This window comes from Mustelus asterias, unplaced genomic scaffold, assembly GCF_964213995.1.
Source record: "Mustelus asterias unplaced genomic scaffold, sMusAst1.hap1.1 HAP1_SCAFFOLD_196, whole genome shotgun sequence".
Lineage (NCBI taxonomy): Eukaryota > Metazoa > Chordata > Chondrichthyes > Carcharhiniformes > Triakidae > Mustelus > Mustelus asterias.
The window spans coordinates 225,998-239,707 of NW_027590189.1; the positions used below are offsets into that span (position 1 = coordinate 225,998).

The 13,710-nt window shown below is 45.2% G+C and overlaps 3 protein-coding genes across 3 annotated transcripts in view; 2 read left to right on the forward strand and 1 right to left on the reverse strand.

Annotated features, from left to right (window-relative positions):
- Positions 1–4,776, reverse strand: part of LOC144485500 (uncharacterized) — a 46,040-nt gene extending 41,264 nt beyond the window's left edge. The window contains 1 exon segment of the mRNA XM_078203644.1: positions 4,011–4,776. Within this exon segment, the coding sequence (XP_078059770.1) occupies positions 4,011–4,776 (766 nt within the window).
- LOC144485510 (uncharacterized) lies at positions 369–1,539 on the forward strand. The gene has a single exon (XM_078203653.1). It carries the CDS (start codon positions 515–517, stop codon positions 1,430–1,432), a length of 918 nt encoding a protein of 305 aa, XP_078059779.1. The 5' UTR covers positions 369–514; the 3' UTR covers positions 1,433–1,539.
- A 1,233-nt stretch (positions 4,777–6,009) lies between the features above and the next one.
- Positions 6,010–13,090, forward strand: LOC144485509 (uncharacterized). Its single transcript, XM_078203652.1, has 3 exons — positions 6,010–6,105; positions 7,154–7,251; positions 8,808–13,090. Exon 3 carries the CDS (start codon positions 9,290–9,292, stop codon positions 10,262–10,264), a length of 975 nt encoding a protein of 324 aa, XP_078059778.1. The 5' UTR covers positions 6,010–6,105; positions 7,154–7,251; positions 8,808–9,289; the 3' UTR covers positions 10,265–13,090.
- The last annotated feature ends 620 nt before the right edge of the window (positions 13,091–13,710 follow it).

Sequence of the window (13,710 nt, forward strand, 5' to 3'; positions counted from 1 at the left end):
GGGTAAGAATAGTGGGAAAAAGTAAAGAATTTTCTCTAAAAACTGGAATTGTCTTTTCTGAATTTCTAAGTTGCACTGACAGTGATGAATTTTGGAAATTCGTTTTACAGGATATCAGAAGAGGATTTCCAGACAGAACATAGAACATAGAACAGTACAGCACAGAACAGGCCCTTTGGCCGAGCTTTATCTGAAGAATCTCAGAAATCTCAAAACAAATACTCATGGTGATCTGACAGATTAACTCCATTCATCGGGACCTGGAAAACATCAGCCTTTGGAATCTACAAAGAGAAATATTTGTCTGTTCTTCTGCTTCAAGAGATTTCAACCACAAGTGTGATTGGAAAAGCGTGGACGCACATAGATCGGAGTGAGAGCGTTCCAGTGAACTGACTGTGGAAAAAAACTCCAACACAGCTTGAAAAGACAGCACCAGTCACATTGGGGTGAGACCGTTCGGGTGTTTTGTTGTGGATGAGGCTTCAGCTGACTGTCAAACTGGGAGAGACACATGGACACCAGCACCATGGAGAAGCCGTGGAAATGTGGAGACTGTGGTAAAGGATTCAATTTCTCACACCAACTGGAAACTCATCGATGTAATCACACTGGGGAGAGGCCGTTCATTTGCTTGGAGTGTGGGAAGGGATTTGCTCATTCATCCTCCCTGCAGACACACAAACGAGTTCACACAGGGGAGTGGCCATTCACCTGCCCCGAGTGCGGGAAAGGATTCACAAGTTCATCCCACCTGCAGACACACAAGCGAGTTCACAGCGGGGAGAAGCCATTCACCTGCTCCGATTGTGGGAAGGGATTCAGTGAATCCTCCAACTTGCTGATGCACCAGCGAGTTCACACCGGGGAGAAATGGTTCACGTGTTCAGAGTGTGGGAAGGGATTCACTCAGTTATCCCACCTGCAGACACATGAGCGAGTTCACACCGGGGAGAGGCCATTCATCTGCCCTGAGTGTGGGAAAGGATTCAGTAATTCATCCAACCTGCAGAGGCACCAGCGAGTTCACACCAGGGAGAGACCGTTCAGCTGCTCCGAGTGTGGGAAGGGATTCACTGATTCATCCGATCTGCTGATACATCAGCGAGTTCACACTGGGGAGAGGCCGTTCATCTGCCCTGAGTGTGGGAAGCGTTTCCCTTATGCATCAAATCTGCAGAGACACCGACGATTGCACACTGGGGAGAGACCATTCACCTGCTCCTATTGTGGGAAAACATTCACTCAGTCATCCCACCTGCAGATACATCAGCGGGTTCACACCGGAGAGAGACCATTCACCTGCTCTCAGTGTGGGAAAGGATTCAGTAATTCATCCAACCTGCGGACACACCAGCGAGTTCACACTGGGGAGAGACCAGACTCCTGTTCCACATGTGAGAAGGATACAATCGATCATCTAATTGGCTGACACACCGGCGAGTTCAGCAGTGATTACTGGGATTGGATTCTGCTGCTGTTAATGACATCCAAGACTGAACTCTGTTCATTCTGATAGTTTGGGTTTGTTTCAGTTGATATTTACAATCTCTGTAACTGGACTGGATGTTTAATATTCTGGAACTTGTAATGTAATGTTCTTTGTTCGATGTTCTAGGTTCCAGTGTCTTAACCAAATGGCAAGAAAGAGTACTTTAAATGGTGAATTCAGAAAGTTTATTAATCATTAAAAATGTAGCAAGTCAGAAAGATAAAAAACAGATTGTCGATTAACAGTTAATAGAGAAAGTTTAACATTAACAATTGAACAGACTTCTCTCCATCCCTCTCAGACCAGGACATGAAGTGACCGCTCCAAAAACATGGATAACTTGTAAAACCAACAGCTCTCAACACCTCTCTGTAAACATATCCCTCCACCTCTCTCTACCAAATTGCCTTCTCAAGATCACTTTTTTATACTTTAAAAATGTCAAAAGTTCATCTTAGCCAATTCCCATAAATCTTCAATTATAAAGTAAAATAGACATGAATTTTCGGGCGATTTGAAAACAAATGAACTGTCTGCTGAAAGGGTTAACTTTTCGACAGAGCCTAAAGAGGTGGGGAGTGAGCAGAAAAAACTTGGCACACAATTACATCACTTTACACAAGTTTAAAACAAAACAAACGATTTTAAACTTCATCTATTAATTTTTTTGTTATATTCCTCAACCTATTTTATTTGATCAGTTTTTGTTAGGGATGGGTAACTTCTGTTCTTTATAAACTGATTCACTCATTTTGTTAATTCTACATGGGCACGGAGAATCAGAACCCAGACTTTATCATCCTTATCCTTTTTCTCCCTTTGCCACCACTCCCTCTGTTTTGCGGGAGGGTCGTGGGGATTCCAATCAGAACTAATCATTTTATCATAAAAGTAAAATACTGCGGATGCTGGAATCTGAAACAAAAACAGAAAATGCTGGAAAATGTCAGCAGGTCTGACAGTATCTGTGGAGAGAGAATAGAGCCAATGTTTCGAGTCTGGATGACCCTTTATAAGAGCTCTTACGAAGTGTCATTCAGACTCGAAAGATTGGCTCTATTCTCTAATCATTTTAATCGATAAGTTTCTTGTTCTTAGTTTCCAAATGGCAGGTAAGAGACCTGTCCGGTCCCCACTTGAGCTCTGATTTTTCGCTGGCCATGCTTGGGTAGGATTATAACCATTAGAATCTACTCTCTGAGGTCCGTTTTTCAGTCCAGTGCTACTTGTTTGGAGTATACCGTCACTTCACCGACTATCGGGTCACAAGTCTCTCACAGTTCTTATCACAAATGTATGATAAAATAATTTAAACAATGCCTGAGAACGCTTCTTAACTTCTTAGTCAGCTTCTTATCACCGTTTGTTGATTGGTCAGACCTCCTCTTCACAGATTCGGGAATCTCAGCCGCTGAATACCAGCCGGTCCTGGAATAAGTTTAATTCTAACTCATTCTGAGTAAATATTCTCACCAGCTCCTCTGTTGGGGCCCTGCTAAGCAGCTTCAATGGTCCGTGATTGCAGAAACTGAGCAGTCACAGGAATGTGGTCAAGATAGTCCAGTCCCATAATGCCTCACATTCAATCTGCAGTCCTTCAATTATAACAGAATATGTGGCTGTATGTAGCTGCCTCGGCCGTGGTCAACCCCAACACTGCCTTCTTGAACTGTTACAATGCCTGAGGTGTACGTACACCCACAGTGCTGTTAGGGAGCGATTTCCAGCTACACATTCCAGACTTTCACTAGACTGCAGGTGGATATCAGATTGATATATTCCATTCAACCACTCCCAAGGTGAGTTATTCCAATTCCTTTATTGTCCAGGACAATATATTCACAATCTCTTTAAAACAGAAATTAAACATTCCCATTTGATTTCAGGTATTAACATATTCTGTTAGTTTGTTCTTTATTGTCGATGTCAGGCTGGGGTTGTTCTCCTTGGAGCAAAGGAGGTTGAGGGGAGATTTGATAGAGGTGGACAAGATTCTGACAGGTTGAGATAAGGTGGACAAAGAAAAGCTGTTCCCATTAGCTGATTGGACAAGGACGAGGGGGACATAGATTTATGGTTTTGGGTCAGAGATGCAGTGGAGGGGGATGTGAGCAAGAATATTTTGATGCAGCGAATGGTAATGATCTGGAACTCGCTGCCTTAGATGGGCATTTAGGCGGTGTTTCAAATATAAATGCTGACTAAACATGTCTTAACTTCCTCACACCCTGTCACTCTGTGATCCGTGTGAAAGTTGAAACCAGGTATTCACAACAAGACTCAAAGAGCATCAGCCCACTGGAGGCAAAGTCATGAGACCGGCCAGTCCAACAGAAAGAAACCCTCCGACCCTCCCCATTGACCAACTGTGAGAATGAACAAAATGCAGTCCTGGATGTAACTGAGAGCAGAAACAATGACAGCAGAATCCAACCCCTGTCATCACTCGTGAATTGGTTGGTGTCTCAGCAGGGCGGATGAAGCTCTGAAACTCTTCCCACACTGAGAGCAGATGAATGGCCTCCCGCAGTGTGAACTCGCTGGTGTCTCCGCAGGGTGGATGACTGAGTGAATCCCTTCCCACACTGAGAGCAGGTGAATGGTTTCTCCCCAGTGTGAACTCGCTGGTGTGTCTGCAGGTTGGATAAGTCAGTGAATCCCTTCCCACACTGAGAGCAGGTGAATGGCCTCTCCCCAGTGTGAACTCGCTGGTGTGTCTGCAGGTGGGATAATTGAGTGAATCCCTTTAGACACTGAGAGCAGGTGAACAGCTTCTCCCCAGTGTGAACTCGCTGGTGTCTCCGCAGGGCGGATGACTGAGTGAATCCCTCCCCACACTGAGAGCAGGTGAATGGTCTCTCCCCAGTGTGAACTCGCTGGTGTCCCCGCAGGCTGGATAAGTCAGTGAATCCCTTCCCACACACAGAGCAGGTGAATGGTCTCTCCCCAGTGTGAACTCGCTGGTGCGTTTGCAGGTGGGATGTCTGAGTGAATCTCTTCCCACACTGAGAGCAGGTGAATGGTCTCTCCCCAGTGTGAACTCGCTGATGAGTCTGCAGGCTGGATAACCGAGTGAATCCCTCCCCACACTGAGAGCAGGTGAACGGCCTCTCCCCAGTGTGAACTCGCTGGTGCATCCGCAGATTCGATAACTGACTGAATCCCTTGCCACACACACAGCAAGTGAATGGTCTCTCCCCAGTGTGACTGCGTCGATGAGCTTCCAGCTGAGATGGAGAAATGAATCCCTTCCCACAGTCCCCACATTTCCACGGTTTCTCCATGGTGCGGGTGTCCTTGTGACTCTCCAGGTTAAACAATCAGTTAAATCTCACACAGAACACGGGTACAGTCTCTCCCCGCTGTGAATGCTGCGATGTATTTTCAGGCTGTGTAACTGGTTAAAGCTCTTTCCACAGTCAGTGCACTGGAACACTCTCACTCGGGTGTGTGTGTGTCTCGGTGCTTTTCAAGTCACACAAATGATTAAAGTTTTTGAAGCACAGAACAGAGAAACATTTCTCCTTCGAGAATCAAAGGTCGAAATATTCAGGTCCCGATGAATTGAGTGAGGATGTCAGATGTTGATGTGATGTTTGGTTTGAAATTTGTCTGTAAATCCTCCCCTTCCAATATCCTGTAAAAAGAATTTACAAAAGTGATCAGTGTCAGTACAGGATAGAAATTCAGAACAATTCTAGTTTCTCTGGAACATTCTTTCCTCTCTCATTCCCCAAAGCTGTGAACTCCATCCCACACACTCTCCCTCCATTCTCACTCTGCTGTATCTAATATTCACCCTCCCAATTCTCCTGAAGTTGCTGGTTGAGGGTGATTGACAGATCCATAGTACACAGAACATAGAACATTACAGCGCAGTACAGGCCCTTCGGCCCTCGAACAAAGAACAATACAGCACAGGAACAGGCCTTTCCCCGTGATGAATTCTCCCATTTCTAACATTTTGTCAATCATTTTCATAGAAATCATAGAAACCCTACAGTGCGGAAGGAGGCCATTCGGCCCATCGAGTCTGCACCGACCACAATCCCACCCAGGCCCTACCCCCACATATTCACCCGCTAATCCCTCTAACCTACGCATCTCAGGACTCTAAGGGGCAATTTTCAACCTGGCCAATCAACCTAACCTGCACATCTTTGGACTGTGGGAGGAAACCGGAGCACCCGGAGGAAACCCACGCAGACACGAGGAGAATATGCAAACTCCACACAGACAGTGACCCAAGCCGGGAATCGAACCCGGGACCCTGGAGCTGTGAAGCAGCAGTGCTTCTCTTTATTTTCTCTTTATATATCTATAGAAATTTTTACAGTCAGTTTTTATGTTCTTGCGAGCTTACTTTCATACTCCATTTTTCCCTGGGAGTGGGTGTTTCAAACCTGTTGCTCAGTTTTCAATGCTTTCCGGTCACGAGGACCCGGTTGGGAGCAGAAAACGCTGAAGCCCCGCCCACTCACTGTTGCGTCACCAAGACACCAGCGCATGCGCTCTGCTCCCTGCTGAATCAAGATGGCGGCTGTTAACCTGAGCCTCGTCTCGAGAAAAAGACCTGAAGCTGCAAACACGGGACTTGCGGATTACTATTAGAGGTTTGAGACCTTCACCAGATATTTAGAAACCCTCTCCGTCCATCTGCCGGTTCCAATCCTCCCTCCATGTCTACGCATCCTTACCGGTTGCTGATGAGACAGAGGAACGTCTCTCCCCATTGCCATCATCCACGCTGCACATGCGCCAAACACGGCCTGACTGCGCATGTGCACCTCTCTCCCGTGCTGTGGATAGGGAACATTCCCCACCGCGAGGAATGTTGGGTAAAGCGCACGCCATCGAAACTCCTCATTTAGGAACGGTGAGCTTTTTCTGCTGCGATGTGAAAATTAGGGATACGGGTGCAGTCAATAACATTAGGAATCAAATTATACTGTAACCTATGCGGCACGGTAGCACAGTGGTTAGCACTGCTGCTTCACAGCTCCAAGGACCTGGGTTCGAATCCCGGATCGGGTCACTGTCTGTGTGGAGTTTGCACATCCTCCTCGTGTCTGCGTGGGTTTCTTCCCACAGTCCAAAGATGTGCAGGTTAGGATGATTGGCCATTCTAAAAATTGCCCCTTAGTGTCCTGAGATGCGTAGGTTAGAGGGATTAGCGGGTAAAATATGTAGGGATATGGGGGTAGGGCCTGGGTGGGATTGTGGTCGGAGCAGACTCGATGGGCCAAATGGCCTCTTTCTGCACTGTAGGGTTTCTATGATTTCTAAGTATTCAAGGCATTCATTATCCAACAGAAAGTAGGGGAATGGAAATTCTCAACCGAAGTATCTGAAATTGATACATAATGAGGGGGAAGTCGATCCGTATCTTTAATGAACATGAACACGCAAAAATGGAACTTGACAACTTTTAAACAGCGCATCCTCTTGACACAGAAGTGTCATAATGGGAAATGTGTGTGATGGATAGAGCTGTTTCTGGGGCACAGGGGATTGTAGGATCCACGGCCCCGTTAAACAGCAGCTATTGGTATGTGTTTTATTAGAGGAGCGTCAGTGACTGCAAACATTAATTCTGTTTCTGTCTCCATAGATGCTGTCTAACCTGATGAGTATTTCCAACGTTTTCTCTTTTCATTTCAGATTTCCAGCAGCTGCAGTGTTTTGATTTTGTTTAGTTGAAGGCGTTGCTCATGGAACCGACTCGAGAAACAAATGGACCATTTAAAGCTGTGTTTCAAGTAAGGAAAAAGTAGTTCTGTCAGGGATTTTCATTAAATTTACATTTAGAAAAATTTCAAATTTTTCAGTGTGTGGGAAGGGATTCAGTCGTTCATCCACACTGCTGAGGCACCAGCGAGTTCACAACTGGAACATGGACATGACTAGAATTACCAGCAATTGGCTAAACCTCCTTTGACAGCACCTTCCAAAACTACAAACCTCTCCTCCAACATGGATAAGGGCAGTTTGTGCATGGAAACCCCACTACCTGCATTTACTCTTCAGAATCACACACTATTTTGACTTGGTAGTATACTGCTCTGCCTTCACAATCACTCGGCCAAAATCCTAAAACTTATTTCCGAGCAATACAGTACAGTGGCACAGGGTGGCACAGTGGTCAGCACTGCTGTCTCACAGCACCAGGGACCCAGGTTTGATTCCAGCTTTGGGTGACTGTCTGTGTGGAGTTTGCACGTTCTCTCTGTGACTGCATGAGTTTCCTTCAGGTGCTCCGGTTTTCTCCCACACCCCAAAGGTGTACAGGTTAGGTGGACTGGCCATGCTAAATTACCCCTTAAATGCAGGAGGATACAGGTTACCTCAGGATTACAAGTTGTTTTGAGACTTGAGATTGAAAACGACATTTGGAGGTGGGTTTCCTGCATCCTTTGAGTTGGTGAAGGTTGCGGTTTGGCAGGTTCTGTCAAAGTTCTTGTCCAGTTGTAGACGTATAAAGTCCTTACTGTTCATTCCCTCCCTGTTTCATCTCTTATCTTTCTCCTCCCATTGAGGCTGAATTCTTGTGTAGATCTGGAAAGGTGGCAGGTTTCCTGCATTGAAGGACATTAACAAACCATTAGGGTTTTTAATTACAATCCAGCAGCTTCCAGAGTCACTTCTTCCTTGTGCCGGCTCCACAAATTACCAGATTCATTCAGCTCAATTTCACAACCTGCCTTTGTGTATCACTGTTTTTTCTGCTCTTTGAATTAATTTGCAGCCTCGAGAAATCCATGAGCCATGTACGTATTCAGTGTGAGAGATTGCAACCCCTGAAGGAGCTGCTTCTCCACTTTTAGTTACAATTCTGTTCTGCCCCACGCTCCTGTTTGTTGGCTGCCCAGTGTGGAGGAGACTGGGGAGGTCAGAGGATCTTTTCCTGGACCTGCTCTTGGGGCTGGTTAAAACAGTAATTTGTAGTTCAGCAGAGGGTAACTTGGCTGTGGGCCCCTCTTCTGTGGTTTCACAGTAACTTCATTACAGTGTTACTGTCAGCCTTACTTGTGACTAATAAAAATAAACTTTAACTTTCTTGTCCGTGCTCGTGTGGTCCTGGAGAGGGAGCAGACAGTGTCGACTGGAACACTCGATATCTTCCACAACTCAGGGGACAGAGTGTCTCACAAGCACTGGAAACAAAGTTCTGGTTGAGTTCAGATGGAAGTTCGATTGGTTCACAAGATTGGGGAAACAAGATTTGAAATAATATTCCATGGAAACTAGAATTGTTTGTTGTGAATTTCTATCCTGTGCTGACAGCGATACTGACTCTGTCAATGTCTTTTACAAGGTCCACAAGGGCGATGAATTGCAGATGGGAAATGGAAACCAAACATCACATCAAGATCTGACAGAGTCACTCAATTCATCAGAACCTGAATATCATCGACCTTTAAATGTGGAAGGAGAAATGTTTGTCTGTTCTGGCGGTGGGGAACAATTTCAAACATCAGTGTGACTGGAAAAGCACCGAGACACAGACCTGAGTGAGAGTGAACTGACTGGAAAGAGCTTTAACCAGTTACACAGCCTGAAAAAAACATCACACCATTCACAGCAGAGAACAATAAGATCATAAGAATTAGGATCAGAATTAGGCCATTGGACTCATCGAGTCTGCTCCTCCATTCAATGAGATCACGGCTGATCTGATATGACAATCCAATTTTCTGCCTTGTCCCATAACCCTTAATAGCCTCACTTAGAAGCAATACACATGTTGTGTGTGGACAAGGCTTGAACAGACAAGAACACCGGCACGATGGAGAAACCATGGAAATGTGGGGATTGTGGGAAGGGATTCAGTTACCCATCGCTGCTGGAAATGCATCGGCGCAGTCACACTGGGGAGAGACCATTCACCTGCTCCATGTGCGGGAAAGGATTCATTCAGTCATCCCACCTGCTGACCCACCAGTTCACATTGAAGAGAGGCTTTTTAACCATGCTGACGGTGATCACAACTCTAAAAGCCCTGAGGACCTGGTCATGCACCAATCTATTCACACCGAGAAACAGTTCTGCTGCTCTTACTGTGGGAAGTTATTTAAGCGATCACAGAATCTCATTGAACACAAACGCATTCACACTGGGGAAAGGCCGTTCACCTGCTCTGTGTGTGGGAAGGGATTCACACGATCATCCCACCTCGCTACACACCGACTGGTTCACACTGATAACAGACCTTTCAAATGTACTGAATGTGCGAAGAGTTATAAAACCACAAGTGATCTGCTGATACACCAGCGAGTTCACAATGAGGAGAGGCCATTCAGATGTACAGTGTGTGGGAAGGGATTCACTCTGTTATCCAGCCTCCAGAAACACCAGCGAGTTCACACCGGGGAGAGGTCGTTCACCTGCTCCTTGTGTGGAAAAGGATTCATTTATTTAACCAGCCTCAGATCACACCAACTTGTTTACTCGGATAAGAAACCTTTCAAATGTTCTGAATGTGAGAAGAGCTTTAAGACCTCCAGTGTTCTGCTGAGACACCAGCAAGTTCACTCCGGGGAGAGACCGTTCACCTGCTCCGACTGTGGACAGGGATTCACTCGTTCATCCAAACTGCAAACACACCAGCACATTCACACCGGGGAGAAACCGTTCACTTGCTCTGAGTGTGGGAAGGGATTTTCTCACTCATCCCACCTGCTGAGACACCAACACACTCACAATGGAGAGAGACTGTTCACCTTCTCTGAGTGTGAGATGGGATTCACTCAGTCAACCCATCTTCTAAATTGACAAATGTCTGGAGGGGTTGGATTCTGTTGTTATTGCGGCTGTCAATCACATCCAGGACTGAACCGTGTTCATTCTGACAGTTGGAGTTTGTTTTTGCTGATGTTAGTGATCGCTATAACTGGGCTGGAGTTTAATACTCTGGATAAATGTCAACTGAACTAATATTGTTTCAGACACAAAGCCGGCACCTTCATTTCTCCAGGATAAGAACAGATTAATCAATGTCTTGTTGCACTTCTGTGCCCTTTTCTCGTTTCTAACTCTATATTATTTCAGTTCTCATACCTTCAGTTACTCTCATGGACAAGTCCCAGCTCCCCATACCTTCCAGAGTGTCTTTCCTGGCATCGGAATCCAGGGAAGGCATCAGTAACACATCCACGATCACAAACGATAAATCACAGTTGTTTGCACTGATCCACTGTTGCCCCAATCATTGAGGATGGTGATATTTGTGGAGCTTTCTCTCTCTGTGATTTGTTTAATTGTCCACCACCATTCACGACTGGATGTGGGGGGACTGCAGCTCTGATCTGATCCGTTGTTTGTGGGATCGCTTGGCCCTGCCTGGAACATGCTGCTTCTACTGTTCAGCATGCTTATAGTCTCATGTTACAGAGTAACCAGGTTGGAGGGTGCCCAGTGCTGCTCCTGACTTGTTCTCCTACACTCCATGTTGATTTAGGGGAGGTGATGACTGGTGGTATTATTGCTGAACTATTAATCCAGAAACTCAGCTAATGATTTGGGGACCGGGTTTCGAATCCCACCACATCAGTTGGTGGAATTTGAATTCAATGAAAAAAATCTGGAATTAAGAATTTACTGATGACCATAAAACTATTGTTGATTATCGTAAAAAACCCATCTGGTTCACTAATGCCCTTTAGGGAAGGAAATCTGCTATCCTTACCCGGTCTGGCCTACATGTGACTCCCTCTGAAATGGCCTCGCAAGTCACTCAGTTTAAGGGCAACTAGGACTGGGCCATAAATGCTGGCCATCCAGCAATGCCCATTTCCCACGAATGAATAAAAAAGAATTTCAACTTGAGGACTCCCAGGAAGACTCACTTGCACTGTCCACCTCTGTGCTGCTCCCTCTACTCAGGTCTGAACTGCTGGTAGGACAGAACATTTTGGCAGGAAGGATAAAAGGGAAGCATATTATCTAAATGGTGAGAGATTGTAGAGCTCTGAGATGCAGAGGGTTCTGAGTGTTCGAGAGATTGAATAAACTGGGATTGTTCTCCCTGGAAAGATGGAGGCTGAGGCTCGACCTGATAGACGTTTATAAAATTATGAGGGGTGTGGATAGGGTGAACAGTTGGGAGCTTTTTCCCAGGGCAGAAATGACAATTACAAGGCGGCACAAGCTCAAGATAAAGGGGAAAGGTTCAGTGGAGATGTGCGGGGAAGGTTTTTACACAGAGGATGGTGGGGCCTGGAATGCGCTGCCAAGTGAGGTGGTTGAGGCAGATACATGAGCAACATTTAAGTCTTATCTGGATAGACACATGAACAGCCGGGGAATAGAGGGATATAAGTGGTTGGTCTTGATAGGACAATGTGATCAGCGTTGGCCGAAGGGCCTGTTCCTGTGCTGTGCTGTTCTTTGCATGAATCACAAACAGCTAGTAAGCAGGTAAAGCAACTAATTAGGAAAGCTCTCATTTATTGTGAGGGGAATTGATTACATAAATATGGAGATTATGCTTCAGTTATCCAGAGCACCAGTGAGACCACATCTGGAGTACGGTGTACAGGATTGGTCATCTTGTTGAAGCAAGGATGTAAATACATTGGAAGCAGTCGATTGACCAGACTAATGCCAGAAATGTGTGGTTTATGGGTAAAGCTTGGACAGGCTAGGCTTGTGTCTGCTGGAGTTTAGAAGAGTAAGATAAATTTGATCGAAACATAGAAGATCCTGAAGGGTCTTGACAGGTTGATGTGGAAAGGATGTTTCCTCTTCTGTGAGAATCTAGAGCTCGGGGTCCCTGTTTAAAAATAAGGGTTCGCACATTTAAAACGGAGATGAAGTGAAATATTTTCTTTCAGAGGGTCGTGAACCTCTGGAACGCCTCTGAAAAGGCGGTGGAAGCAAAATATTTGAAAATTTTTAAGGCAGATGTAGATAGATTCTTGGCAAGCAAGTAGGCGATAGATTATTGGGGGTAGGCAGGATGCAGATTTAAGGTTACTATCAGGTCAGCCCTGATCTGATTAAATGGTGGAGCAGACTCAAGGGACCAAATAGCCGAATCCTGCTCCTTGTTCCTGTGAGACATTGGCAGTAAGATATGATTCAAAGTATGACTGTGTCAGCCTGTTTCTCGACTGGACTGTTTGACTGTAGGAACGGTCATGTTTAATAGTTTGTAGCTTAGCTATGTGTAATGATCAAGTAATTGAAGCTTATTAATCAATTAATCTGCTGTGATATTCTGCTGAATTGTAATACATTAGTATCATGTAACTGGCTTTGTCTGTAACTGCGTTCTTATTTGACAAGTGAAATACATCACATGACCCGAGGCCGGTGTAAAGCTACACTTTTATACTTTAATTACAGAGTCCTGTGGATCCCATCAACTCTGGATGAGCTAAGGTCTGGAACTGTTACCCCTCAGCCATTGACAACAACAGTTATACTTGAGTTAGAGGCCATATTGTGTGAAGAAACCAGCTGTGAAGTTTCAAACCTTCAGCACTGTGTCGTAAATTAATGTATCCTTTTAACTTGTAATATCTTAAAAGAAGCAGTCACTTTCCTTCAGACTATATAACCATCATTGGTTTGAAAAATTAAAGATTTTAGTTCTCCAATCAGTTTTCATAGCGTAGTGGTTATTCTGACTAATTACTTTTGAACATTTATCAATTGAATGTATTATGCTGTATTTGTGTTTCCTGCTCTCTCACCTTTCACACACTGATTTGATGCCACTTTCTTTGGATTTTAGATCTGAAGTAACTTTGTAATTTCTGTATTAGTTTAAGGCTGTGTGTCACTTTGTGTCCTTTTAATTAACTGTGTTCCAAGCTCTGGCAACCACTACAAAAACCAGCAAGCACTTTCTTTAACCAAAATATACTGATAGTCACCTGCCCCAATGAGAACTCTACAGGATTACTACACATCAATTAGACAAAGAACAAAGAACAATACAGCACAGGAACAGGCCCTTCGGCCCTCCAAGCCAGCGCCGCTCAAGTGCCCAACTAGACCATCCGTTTGTATCCCTCTATTCCCAGTCTGTTCATGTGGCTATCTAGATAAGTCTTAACGATCCCAGCGTGTCTGCCTCAATCGCCTTGCTTGGCAGTGCATTCCAGGCCCCCACCACCCTCTGTGTAAAATACGTCCCCCTGACATCTGTGTTGAACGTTGCCCCCCTCACCTTGAACCCGTGACCCCTTGTGTTCGTCACCTCTGACCTGGAA